The sequence below is a fragment of the Thalassophryne amazonica genome, chromosome 7 (assembly GCF_902500255.1).
Source record: "Thalassophryne amazonica chromosome 7, fThaAma1.1, whole genome shotgun sequence".
NCBI lineage: Eukaryota > Metazoa > Chordata > Actinopteri > Batrachoidiformes > Batrachoididae > Thalassophryne > Thalassophryne amazonica.
This window is the reverse complement of record NC_047109.1, coordinates 115,051,254-115,065,299: the sequence shown is the minus strand read 5'-3', so window position 1 is coordinate 115,065,299 and position 14,046 is coordinate 115,051,254. Positions and strand designations below refer to the sequence as shown.

The window sequence follows — 14,046 nt, the reverse complement described above, 5'->3', positions numbered from 1 at the left end:
AGCCACTTTGGTGCCTGGATATCATGCACTATTGTTTGAGGTACAGTCTGTGTCCCGAATGTCTACTTACCTGGTTGCTCCGCCCCCTTGTGCTTCTATGAAAACGCCCCTGTCGTTTCACTACAGTGACAGGAGCTTTAATGTCCAGAGCATCAGGGGCTTGACTGCGCTGGTTTTCTTGAGTTCTGCAGGGGCCAGAAGACTGAAGCAAGAAGATGATTAAGGGCCCGTCCACCTGGAGACAAAGTTTAGGCGTATCCACAAACTTTTTGTATCGTATATACGTTTCATCTACGTGGAACCACCATTTTCAGAACCTGAAAATGCTACTTTTTTCTTGAAATAAAACTGTAATTCCAAGAGATTCACAGCAACATTGCAGTGAACACACAGAGGAATTAATTAAATTAATAAAGTTTCTGTTTTGTTGTTTTTTTTAATGTGTACACAGAATTCTCTTCACCTGAGCACCATTATGAATTCAAAAATGTTTTCTTTATTGCACATTTGTATTTGCACATTTTTTTGTTGTGAATTATTTAGTGTTTGGTGTATATTTATACACGCTCATACAGTTCAAACTGGACTCAAATTCCTTCTATTCTTGTAGATACTTTGTTTAAAAAAAAGGCTGATTCTGATTCAGATGCACAAATTTAGTAATTTAACATCTTTTTTTATTAGCATCAATTCATGATCACAAATTAATTCAACAGCACAAATTAGTTATTTAAATTTACATTCACATCTTTTGAGCAAAAGTAAAAAAAAAAAAAAATTCCTCGGATATATTTTATTTGTTTTATTTTTTAAGTTTTTCACTCTTCTCCCGTATTTGATCTTCCAGGGCAGATCCAGGTCATCTCAGTGGGTCCGGAAGAACCGAGGCCGCAGTCTGAGGCGACACCTGACCTTGACCTGGAAGTGGTTCCTGGGTCGTCTGGCGTCTGGCAGAATGTCTTCCCCTGAACACAGATGGCAAGTTGCTCTGCTCAAAACGCCGCTGAGTTTTACCACGACACACGAGTATCAAAGGCTCTGCCAAACACGCGTGCTGAGCTCCGAGCGTGATTTGCTTACTGAAAGCTGTAATTGCAGTGACTCTGACGGGTTTTTGCTCTCTTGTGTTCTGGGGCCCTTCACCGCCGCCGCACCAGCCCCCTGTTGTTTATCCAAATTAATGGTGGAGTAAGGAGGGTCTGCTTCCCCGTGATTGGCTTAATGAGCGTCATCTGTTTTCTTGCCGACTGTCATGAGCCTGATAACGTCCGGAGAGGTTTGCTTCGTTGAACACAGGGATCTCATCTCTTAGAACTCAGAGAGCCTAAAGCTACTTCGAAAGAGACACTTTTTTAAAAAACGTTGTCTGTGTCGTTGCAGTGAACGCCACTTCAGCACCATCACAGCACTTAATGTAGAACTTCTTTTTTCCACTCATTCCATCATGTAGTTTGGTCTATTTTTTAACTCTCATCTCGAATGGAAAGCAGCTGGTTAATTTATTGGTAGCATAAAGATCAAGAAGAACAACGATGAACTTCTTGGATTGGCATCGCTGATTATTTTCACTTTCATTTAAGTTGTTGACTGAACACTTTGTGTTAATATTTTCTATGCAGTGGTTCTTTTTGTACATAGTGTAGTTAGACTGTGTATCAGTTGGGAATAAATCATTTGAACGTTTACTGCATTTGTTGAGAAACAAACCCGGTGTACAGACGAGTGGGTTTTGCATTTGTTTTTGCAGTTGTATTTTTATTGTCTGTAATAAATGTAATAAATTGAGATTAAAATTTTTCTTTTTTTACAAATTTAAACTGGCATTTCTATTTCTTATTAGTATTATGGCACTGAGTTGCCAGAGACTGTGAGATATTTTTATGAATAAGCTGAAACTGGTTTTCCTGTGGCTACGTTCACATTTACAGTGTCACAGTTTGCATTGATGCATTTATTCTATAAACATCCTGAGCCTAAAAATAGTTTTCCATCTGTTTGAATTATCACTTAGAAATCTAGTCATTGCTTTTTAAATGTTAGTCTGACCTCATTTTTAAAACGCTACAATCAACAATACAACACTAAATCAAAAAGTTTCAGGTGATTATTACATTTACTTTGACTTTTATTTCATTGAAGATGGTATTAACCCAAAATATTTCATGTTTTTTTGGGTCAACTTCATTTCATCTATTAATATTCATCCATTCCTGTATTTAAGGTCAACAACACATTCCAAAAAGTGTGAACTCTAAAACATTTCCCACTTTGTAATGATGCCATTCCTTCTCACAGCACTTAAAGCATTTTGCTGTTGAGATACCAAGTGATAAAGCATTTTGAAGGGGTTTTTTTTTTTTTATCCCATTCTTCCTGCTCAAATGTTTTGCAGTGTGCAACATTGTGGTGTTATCGTCACTGCATTTATAGTTTCGCATTCTGTATCGTGGACATGTGAGGACTGCAGGCAGACCAGTCCAGTTTTCCGTACCCTCTTCTGCTGCAGCCTTGCCTTTGTAATGTGTGCGGAATGTGGTTGTACATTGTCTTGGTGAAAAATGCATGAACATCCCTGGAAAAGATGTCATCTTGACACCAGGGGTGTTGCTCACATGGTTAGTGCACGTGGTTTTAGTGCAGAAGTTTCCCAGTTCAAACCCCACTCCTGCCATGTTTCTCCATGTAGTGTGGAGTTGCATCTGGCGTAAAACTTGCTAAAAACACGTAGGTCCACCTCAGATTTGCTGTGGTGACCCCAAGTGCAAAAGCAGCTGAAGGGACTTACTTAATTACTTGAAGGCAGCATATGTTACTTTAAAGCTGCTATCACAGAAGTGCCAAGGGCACTGACACAAACCCAGACCATGACAGACCCTGGCTTTAGGACATGTTGCTGATAACAGTCTGGATGGTCCATTTCATCATTGCTCCAGGTCACACAGCACCCATTTCTTCTAACAAAGAATAAAAGATGTGGAATACTGATTTATCTGACCACAATACACGTTTCCACTATGTGATGGTCCCACCCAGAAGCCTCTGAGCTGAGACAAGCAGATGCTGCTTTTGGACAAGGTTAACATAAGCTTCTTTTTCACATAGTAGTTTTAACTGTAGTTTGTGAATGTAACTCTGTGTTTTCGTGTTTGCCAAAGTTTTCTCAATGTAATCTCTGAGCCATGTGGTTATATCGGCTATTGATGAATAATGAATAATGATCCTTGATGTAGTCCTGTCTGAGGGTTTGGAGATCACATGTGTTCACCTTAGGCCTTTACAGACTGAAATTTCTCCAGATTCCTTGAATCATTTAATGAGATTATGAACTGTAGAGAGAAATATGTAAATCTCATCTGTTTCTGTACATTTCAAGTTTTTTCACATATACCAGGTCTGTCCAAAAAGTATCGGACCTTTTTATTTTTTACAAAAACCATATGGATTTGAATCACGTGACTGCATCAGCCAAGCTTGAACCTTTGTGCGTATGCGTGAGTTTTTTCACACCTGTCGGTTGCGTCATTCACCTGTGAGCAGGCTTTGTGTGAGCACTGGTCCACCCCTCTCGTCTTTTTTTTTATTGCGAATACATGCCTGAACGATTTGGAGCTTTGCTGCATCAATTTTTTTCCAGAAACTGTGAGAGACCTCCAGGTGGACAGCGTTCGGAAAATTAATATGGCTTTCAGGGATGATTTTGTGGGGATTAGACAGATTAAGGAGTGTTACTGCCACTTTAAGGACGGCCCACAACTGCTGAGAGCGCGCCGCGCTCCCAGCGCCGATCAACAGACTCACACCCCGCTGAAACAACCAGATCATTTCCAACGTGAAGGCTTTGTTGATCCGGAACGTCGTCTGACTTTCAAAAAAAGGCAGAAGACTTGGACATCAGCACTTTTTCGGCACATTCCACTGTTACAGGAGTTTTTTTCATGGAAAGAAAAGTGGAGGGACGCGCCACGGAGCAATTCATTACGTGGCACAAAACCACCTCCGTGTTGGTCTCTCAGGATGGCTTTCAGGTGGATTTCAGACGGCTGTCGGTGGGTTTTCAGTCGTGTGACTAACCGAGAAATTGTGCATGAGCTGGACATGCCCCAGCATGTCCTGTGAGGCTTCATCACGGCGTTGCTTTGCGCCATGCGGCTTCACCGCGACGCGCAGAACTCCTCCGCTCCTCTTTCCATGACAAAAACTCCTGTAACAGTGGAATGTGCCTTTCATTTCTAAACTGGACGCTGTGTTGATCCGGTATGTCGTCTGACTACCACAGGAATTGTGAAAAGACGTGGACATCAGCACTTTTTCGGCACATTGAGACAGACGTGCGGAGGAGTTCCGCGCATCGCGGTGGAGCCGCATGGCGCAAAGCAATGCCATAATGAAGCCTCACAGGACATGTCCTGGCATGTCCAGCTCATGCACAATTTCTCGGTTAGTCACACGAGTGAAAACCCACCGACAGCCATCTAAAATCCACCTGAAAGCCGTCCTGTGAGACCAACACAGAGGTGGTTTTGTGCCACATAATGAACTGCTCCGTGGCGCGTCCCTCCGCTTTTCTTTCCATGAAAAAAACTCCTGTAACGGTGGAGTGTGCTGAAAAAGTGCTGATGTCCACGCCTTCTGCCTTTTTGTGAAAGTCAGACGACGTCCCGGATCAACAAAGCCTTCACGTTGGAAATGATCTGGTTGTTTCGGCGCGCTCTCAGCAGTTGTGGGCTGTCCTTAACACTCCTTAATCTGTGTAATCCCCAAAAAAATCGTCCCTGAAAGCCATATTAATTTTCCTAACACTGTCCACCTGGCGGTCTCTCACAGTTTCTGGAAAAAAATTGATGCAGCAAAGCTCCAAATCGTTCAGACATTTATTCGCAATAAAAAACAACGAGAGGGGTGGACTAATGCTCACACAAAGCCTGCTCACAGGCGAATGACGCAACCGACAGGTGTGAAACAACTCATGCATGCACACGAAGGTTCAAGCTTGGCTTTTGCAAAAAATAAAAATGTCCGATACTTTTTGGACAGACCTCGTATGTTGAGGCTCATCTTTGCTTCTCAAAGACTCTGCCTTTTGGGGATTATTTTTTTATTTTTTATTTTTTTACATTTTGACATATTTATTTATTTTGTAAATTTTTCCTGTTCCAACTTTTTTGGGATGTGTTTCAGGCCTGAAATGCAGGAATGGATGAATATTAACAAATTAAATAAAGTTGACCAAAAAAATCTTTGGTTCATAATGACTGCAATGAAATGGAAGTCAACGTCATAACATTTGGTCATAACAGACAGTGCTCCCATTAAAAACATAAAGCTGTACGACCTGGGCGTGTCTGACCATAAGGCCGTCTCCCTGGAACTGCCATTAGCAGAAACATACTTCCAAACAAAACGTCAAATCCGGTTCAGAAACTTAAAAGCAATTGACACCATTCTCTTCAACCAGGACATACAGAAAATTTCACAAGTCACACAGTTCACATCAGTTAATGAATCCGTTCAGCACTACAACTCTAGTCTTCACAACATCCTCAAGTTACATGCACCACTCAAAACAAGAACAGTAACTTTTTCCAGGTCAGCTCCTTGGTACACAACAGAGCTCCGAAAAATGAAAACTGCTGGTCGCGCCCTGGAGCGCAGATACGCCTCCAGTGGCTTACACGTACACAAACAGGCTTACCGTGAACACCAGAAACAATACTCTAGAGCACTCGCCACAGCCAGGTCCCAATACTTCTCTCATAAAATTTCAAACTGTACGGGTACAAAACAGTTATTTTCATCAATCAACTCTCTCCTCAAACCTCCCACACACTCCGACACCGATACCAGCACAGATCAGTCTAACAGGTTTTCGGACTTTTTCACAACAAAGGTAGCCACAATTCGGTCTCATCTCCCTGCTACAACACCATCTCACTTCAAACTCAATATCTCCAACCCACTTCACACTTTTTCAGATTTCATTGTCACCAATTTGACAGAGGTAGAGAGGATCATAAAATGTATGAAAACATCTACTTGTTCATTGGATCCTCTCCCTACACCACCACTACTAAAGTCAAACAGTACAGCTATTAGTCCTCTAATCAAAGAAATTATTAACCAGTCACTCAAATCCGATCAGGTTCCTCCAGCTCTCAAATCAGCCATTATTCACCCTCATCTCAAAAAACCCTCACTCGACCCAAAAATCCTGGCTCATTACCGCCCTGTCTCAAACCTGCCTTTCCTTTCCAAAGTCCTGGAAAAAGTCGTATCAGTTCAACTCCATGATCACCTCCGCACCCATAACCTATATGAAATATTTCAGTCTGGTTTCCGCTCAGCACATAGCACAGACACAGCCCTGGTCCGCATCATGAACGACCTTCTCATGGCTGCAGACCAGGGCTCACCATCTCTCCTCCTTCTATTGGATCTATCAGCTGCTTTTGACACCATTGACCACACCATCCTGCTCCACCGCCTCAACACTGAAATACTGTAGGACTCACTGGCACAACTCTCAACTGGTTCCGCTCATATCTCACGAACAGGACAGAATGTGTTACACTCGGACAATCCAAATCCAAAACCCATACTGTCAGCTGTGGAGTGCCACAAGGGTCTGTCCTTGGTCCAACCCTTTTTACCATCTACATGCTCCCCCTTGGTCAAATCATCCGTAAACACAAGGTTCCATTTCATTGCTACGCAGACGACACACATTAATACATCAAAATGGACTCCACACTCCCCTCAGCTCTGCTGTCTGCCATAGAGATAGAGGCATGGATGACTGATAACTTTCTCAAACTAAACACTGATAAAACTCAAGCCATCCTCATCGGTACCCCACATCAAACCCAGTCCTCCTCCCTCACCAGTATTCCCATTCTCTGCCACAACATTCCCCTGTCCACCTCCATCACCAACCTTGGAGTCAGATTTGACCCACATCTCACCTTTGACACCCACATCCGCCACCTATGCAAAGTCTCTTTCCATCACCTCAAAAACATAGCCAAACTCTGCCCCTCCCTTTCCCAACCAGATGCTGAGAGGTTGGTCCACGCTTTTGTCTCTTCCAGGTTGGATTATTGCAATGCCCTCCTCGTCGTGACCCCTGGTAAAAACCTGCAAAAGCTGCAGCACATCCAGAACTGTGCTGCCCGGGTCCTGATGAGGAGGCGCAAGTTTGACCACATCACCCCTGTCCTCAGATCCCTCCACTGGCTGCCCATCAAATACAGAATAGAGTACAAACTCTGCCTCCTCACTTATCAGTGCATACACGGAACCGCCCCTGCCTACCTCAGCGAACTCCTCACCCCACACACCACCTCAAGATCTCTCCGCTCCACCACCTCCTCACACAGCCTTCACCAACTAAGGACCAGACTCTCCACCATGGGAGACAGGGCCTTCCAGGCAGTGGCCCCTCGGCTCTGGAACTCCCTCCCAGAGAACCTGAGGGCCCCACAAAGTGTGGAGGTCTTTAAAAAAGGCCTAAAGACATTTTTATGTCAAAAGGCCTTTTAGATATTTTATCTTTTAAAATGGTTGTACAAAATGTTTTTAAAATCTGTTTTTAAATTTGTTTTTAAATCCCTGCTGTAGCACTTTGAGATATCTTTGAAATGTAAGGTGCAATACAAATAAAATGTATTATTATTATTATTAAAGTAAATGTAAAAATCACTGCATTTTATTTGATTTTTTTATCTGCGATAGGCTGATGTCCTGTCCAGGGTGAACCCCGCCTCTCACCCTAAGACTCCTGGGATAGGCTCAAAGAGTGACTCCTTTGATCTGGATCAATCTATCAAAGGTTCAGATGATCAGAATCAAAGTAATTTGATGACATTTGATTCTGATTACAGGATCAAAGCAATATGGATAAACAATTTTAAGGATCAAAGGTCAACAGTCAGTCAAAGATCCAGATTAAAGTTCCACTCAGGAGCATATATGAGTGATCAGGATAATTGTATCCACAAGTGTGATTAAAGTTCAGTCCTTATGATCAAAGCTTACTGATCAGGATCAAAGTTCAGTCTGTATAAACAATCATCAGCTAGGATGAAAAAATGGAAATCAAGACCACTTGGTTGGATGATATGTACAGCACAGATCTCTTTGGTCAGACAGGTCGTGTGTGGAAAAGAGCTGGTTTGGAGATTAATTTTAATTAAAAAAAAAAAGACAGGTTTTTGGTGGAGATAAGCAGCTCTTCTCCTTTTCACCTGCATCCTGTAATTTTTTAGGAGTCTAATAAAACTGAGCTTATTTCCAAAAGCCTAATAAGAGCTTTGATCATGAAACACCAAAATTTGGAGTGTTTTTAACTCCAACTAAAGGGTTTACATGAGGCGTAGTGATGACATTACTACTTTTTGATTGTATTCACAATAACACAATGGAACATTTTATGAAGAAGCCGTTTTGTTGGTAAAGAAGAATTTTTTAAGGATTTTCCTCCATATTTTTCTTTTCATCTCCCTTGAACATTGTGACACAGATTATTATTCTGTCTTGCCTTATGACATCATAAAGAGCTATAATCTCCACACCCACCTTTTGTGTTTTTGTTTTTTTAATTGTCCCACAAAAGACAAACAAAACTGCAGAGGACACAAACAAACAGTGTAGTTTATTACATCTGGTTTATTAAGTGGCTGGTCGTGTTTATTACAGAGTCATGAGGAGGGACTTTACATTCCTTCAGAGCGTCCAGTCACAAAAACACGTACAGAGCAGTCAGGAGGCTCAAGCACACGTAAACTACAGAGGAAGAGAACGACACCAAAGATCACACCCGTGTTTGCAAACAGGCATTTTTGGAACAGCACAGAGTGTTTGTGCTGAGCTCGACCTCAGAGTTAATTAACAACCGAGCACCTTTTTTTAAAATTGGTTTAAATTTTCACAAAATGTAACCGCAGCACATTTTTTGGGGGGGGCAGTATCAGACAAGATGGGCGTGTTGATCTACGTAAGCCACACATTTGGAAAAAAGGAAAATATTCCAGACAGATAAAGATGTCGGCCACAGTTAAAGAACAAAGCAAAGGTCAAACATCAGAATCGGAGCCGTCCAACTTTTTTAAAGGTGACAAACGACCCCCTGAACATGAATTAGTCCGTTAGCATCTGCCATTATCTCACGGGCGGCAAAAAAAAGGAGACAGGAATTAAGTGACAGAAAATCAATTTATAGGATTATTTCATATTTAAATCAAAAACACTTATTTATTTATTCTTTTACACCTAAAGACAAATGCACATCACGATCGGACACTTAGCTACACGAGGAGAACAAACTCTTTAATGAAAACTCACGGCGACGTCGCCGACTCTCGTAATAATGTCAAAACCTGTTAAATCCACCACAAACGGATGTTTAAAAAAAAAAAAAACGTCACGGTCATGCCGGGGCACGCACGTGGAAGGTTCGAGGACACGATGAAGACAACGGGACGGGACAGAAAAGCACTCTCATAAAAACAGAAGTGACTCGGACTGTTCGTCAAACTGCCACGAGGCAACGACGGTGGAGTCAGACGGACTCGCACCGGCCCGAACCTTCAGCTGCTCCGAGTTGGCTTCAGTTCAGCCACCCTGGTTAGAGAAACAATCAAAAAACAAGACCATGGAAAGTCAAAGCACAAGACGAGAGCCGCGACAGAGATCGGGTGGGGGTCATTCAGGCTGCACGTGTGAGCGGCTTAGCGACAGTCAGCGTACAGACTCGGCAGGGAGGGGAAGTGGATTGTGTTGCTAACTACTAGCCAAATGAGGGGGCGGGGACTTAGCGAGCATTAGCATGTTATCAGCGGTGGAGGATAAGCCGACTTCCTCTTTTTCTCCCCACGTTAGTCGCTTGTTCTTGAACGTCTGCCCTCATGCTGTTGGAAGGGGTCGTAGAGTTGGTATATCAGCGTTTGGCAGGAGAAGAACTCCGGCTGCCCTGTGGAACAGAAATGACACAACTGATGAGTACATGGAAAAAGCGGCGGTGGCTCAGGCGCGGTTGGCATTAAAGGATGACGCTGGTGGTCATGGAATCTGTGATGTCAAGAAATGTAAACATCCTACTTCTCTGACCACGACCAGGCTTTATAAAGTCGTCGTCCTTTACTGTGAGAAATTAGCCAGTTAGCGGTTGGTTAGCCTGCTGATAGTTTCCAGGTTTAAAAGCCCCATATACGTTCTGGGAAGTCCACAAACTAGAATTGCAACAACCCAGCATGTAATTGGACTGCATTTCTAGTGTGCTTTTCCATTTGTTGCAGAAGTTCAAAGTCACATCCACACACCAATATCTGTGTGCTGCCATGTGAGGCGCGCACCTCAACTGGGGATAAAGGAATTTTAAGAGAGTTTCCTGTCAAACAGAGGACCCTCTGGTGACAGTCCCACCTCTCTAACCTCTGGACCTTCACCTCCACAGTGTGAAGCTCACGGTTGCCCACAGTATGACTTAAGCACAACCCAGTCTCATCCATAAAATGTCATGTGATGTCATGGCATGTATGACAACAATACGCGTTCCATGGAAATGCAAAGTATTACCAAAGCATGTCAATGTTTAGAAATTTTCAAGCATCTTGAAAGTTCTGCCACATTTAAAATAAGACCACGGCACAGATATGAAATATCCTGGATGACCATCATAGATACCCTCTAAGGTTTTGTCAGGACAAGATGTCAAACTGTCACTTTCACGGACACAAGTCCCAGAAGGTCACAAACAGGGCTTAAGGGTGAACAAATGCTGACAAATTTAAGACAAACTGAAAATGGCTTGGCTTGGCTCAAACTTACCAAATGTGGGACCTGGGTAGTCCCTGTAGGGGAAGCGATCACCATAGCAACATTGACCTGATTTGCATATTAATTAGATCATGGCGTTAGTAAGTCTAAAATCCTCTTTTAGCTCATAGAGGCTATATAACTTGAGATAGGCACCAAACGTTTTGACACAATCTACAATTGGGTCCAAGGCACCTGCAAAGTACCAGATGACCTGACCAAATGAGGATTTTTACCCTCAGCGAGCTGGAGGACATATATATATATATATATATATATATATATATATATATATATATATATATACTCAACACTTTTGGTTTTGCTCCCATTTTGTATGAGATGAACTCAAAGATCTAAAACTTTTTCCACATACACAATATCACCATTTCCCTCAAATATTGTTCACAAACCAGTCTAAATCTGTGATAGTGAGCACTTCTCCTTTGCTGAGATAATCCATCCCACCTCACAGGTGTGCCATATCAAGATGCTGATTAGACACCATGATTAGTGCACAGGTGTGCCTTAGACTGCCCACAATAAAAGGCCACTCTGAAAGGTGCAGTTTTGTTTTATTGGGGGGGATACCAGTCAGTATCTGGTGTGACCACCATTTGCCTCATGCAGTGCAACACATCTCCTTCGCATAGAGTTGATCAGGTTGTCAATTGTGGCCTGTGGAATGTTGGTCCACTCCTCTTCAATGGCTGTGTGAAGTTGCTGGATATTGGCAGGAACTGGTACACGCTGTTGTATACGCCGGTCCAGAGCATCCCAAACATGCTCAATGGGTGACATGTCCGGTGAGTATGCCGGCCATGCAAGAACTGGGATATTTTCAGCTTCCAAGAATTGTGTACAGATCCTTGCAACATGGGGCCGTGCATTATCCTGCTGCAACATGAGGTGATGTTCTTGGATGTATGGCACAACAATGGGCCTCAGGATCTCGTCACAGTATCTCTGTGCATTCAAAATGCCATCAATAAAATGCACCTGTGTTCTTCGTCCATAACAGACGCCTGCCCATACCATAACCCCACCGCCACCATGGGCCACTCGATCCACAACATTGACATCAGAAAACCGTTCACCCACACGACGCCACACACGCTGTCTGCCATCTGCCCTGAACAGTGTGAACCGGGATTCATCCGTGAAGAGAACACCTCTCCAACGTGCCAAACGCCAGCGAATGTGAGCATTTGCCCACTCAAGTCGGTTATGATGACGAACTGGAGTCAGGTCGAGACCCCGATGAGGACGACGAGCATGCAGATGAGCTTCCCTGAGATGGTTTCTGACAGTTTGTGCAGAAATTCTTTGGTTATGCAAACCGATTGTTTCAGCAGCTGTCCGAGTGGCTGGTCTCAGACGATCTTGGAGGTGAACATGCTGGATGTGGAGGTCCTGGGCTGGTGTGGTTACACGTGGTCTGCAGTTGTGAGGCTGGTTGGATGTACTGCCAAATTCTCTGAAACGCCTTTGGAGACGGCTTATGGTAGAGAAATGAACATTCAATACACGAGCAACAGCTCTGGTTGACATTCCTGCTGTCAGCATGCCAATTGCACGCTCCCTCAAATCTTGCGACATCTGTGGCATTGTGCTGTGTGATAAAACTGCACCTTTCAGAGTGGCCTTTTATTGTGGGCAGTCTAAGGCACACCTGTGCACTAATCATGGTGTCTAATCAGCATCTTGATATGGCACACCGATGAGGTGGGATGGATTATCTCAGCAAAGGAGAAGTGCTCACTATCACAGATTTAGACTAGTTTGTGAACAATATTTGAGGGAAATGGTGATATTGTGTATGTGGAAAAAGTTTTAGATCTTTGAGTTCATCTCATTCAAAATGGGAGCAAAACCAAAAGTGTTGCGTTTATATTTTTGTTGAGTGTATATATATTTGTTTGTTTGACTTTTGGGACTAAATAAGTCTTGCCTACCTTCAAATTATCTCCCTCCTGGAAGATGTGACTTTGGATTCCCCTGAATCCTGTCTGTCTGCCGGGTTTGGTCCATGAACTGACACAGTGAATATTTTATTTACTGAAGAAGTAGAGGTAGGCCGGGAGGTCCATCGTAGATACCGTGTCATGAAGTGGATTAAAGTCTAACTTCCCCTGGAAGGAACGCCAATCCATTGCAGGACCCTTCCCCAGCCAAGGCCAGTACCCATTTAAAGCTGGGTGGACTACAGCAATGCAGATAAAGAGTCTTGTCCAAGGACACAGGTGGCCTGAAGCACAGACCTGGACTTAAACCAAACTGTGACTATCCAGGGTTGAGACCAGGAAGCAGAGTTGTAGTCTTACACACCTCTCTGCAGCTTCTCTCCCCCTGCCATCCCCCCAATACCCCATCCCCGCAAAGACGGTGTCTGCTCCCAGACCACCACCAAGTAAAAATCTATTTAAGCATAAAAATTCAAAAAGAAAAAAATAATATAGCACCTTCAACTGCACCACAGACTAAAACAGTTTAAATGTGGTCTATTAAACATTAGATCTATCTCTTCTAAGTCCCTGTTAGTAAATGATATAATAATTGATCAACATATTGATTTATTATGCCTTACAGAAACCTGGTTACAGCAGGATGAATATGTTAGTTTAAATGAGTCAACACCCCCGAGTCACACTAACTGCCAGAATGCTCGTAGCACGGGCCGAGGCGGAGGATTAGCAGCAATCTTCCATTCCAGCTTATTAATTAATCAAAAACCCAGACAGAGCTTTAATTCATTTGAAAGCTTGACTCTTAGTCTTGTCCATCCAAATTGGAAGTCCCAAAAACCAGTTTTATTTGTTATTATCTATCGTCCACCTGGTCGTTACTGTGAGTTTCTCTGTGAATTTTCAGACCTTTTGTCTGACTTAGTGCTTAGCTCAGATAAGATAATTATAGTGGGCGATTTTAACATCCAGATAGATGCTGAGAATGACAGCCTCAACACTGCATTTAATCTATTATTAAACTCAACTGGCTTCGCTCAAAATGTAAATGAGTCCACCCACCACTTGACTTATGGTATGGAAATTGAAGACTTAACAGTATTCCCTGAAAACCCCCTTCTGTCTGATCATTTCTTAATAACATTTACATTTACTCTGATGGACTACCCAGCAGTGGGGAATAAGTTTCATTACAGTAGAAGTCTTTGAGAAAGCGCTGTAACTAGGTTTAAGGATATGATTCCTTCTTTATGTTCTCTAATGCCATATACCA

The 14,046-nt window shown here is 42.8% G+C and overlaps 1 protein-coding gene across 7 annotated transcripts in view; it reads right to left on the bottom strand.

Moving 5' to 3' along the window:
* Window positions 1-9,707: 9,707 nt before the first annotated feature.
* The window catches only part of LOC117514797 (myelin basic protein-like), a 41,370-nt gene continuing 37,031 nt past the window's right edge, over window positions 9,708-14,046 (bottom strand). For 4 of the 7 annotated variants that reach the window (XM_034175384.1, XM_034175386.1, XM_034175387.1 and 1 more), the window contains one exon: window positions 9,708-9,964. In XM_034175384.1, the coding sequence (XP_034031275.1) occupies window positions 9,932-9,964 (33 nt within the window). In that variant the 3' untranslated portion in view covers window positions 9,708-9,931. The remainder of the gene's footprint in view (window positions 9,965-14,046) is intronic. The other 3 variants (XM_034175385.1, XM_034175389.1, XM_034175390.1) reach the window with 2 other exon arrangements.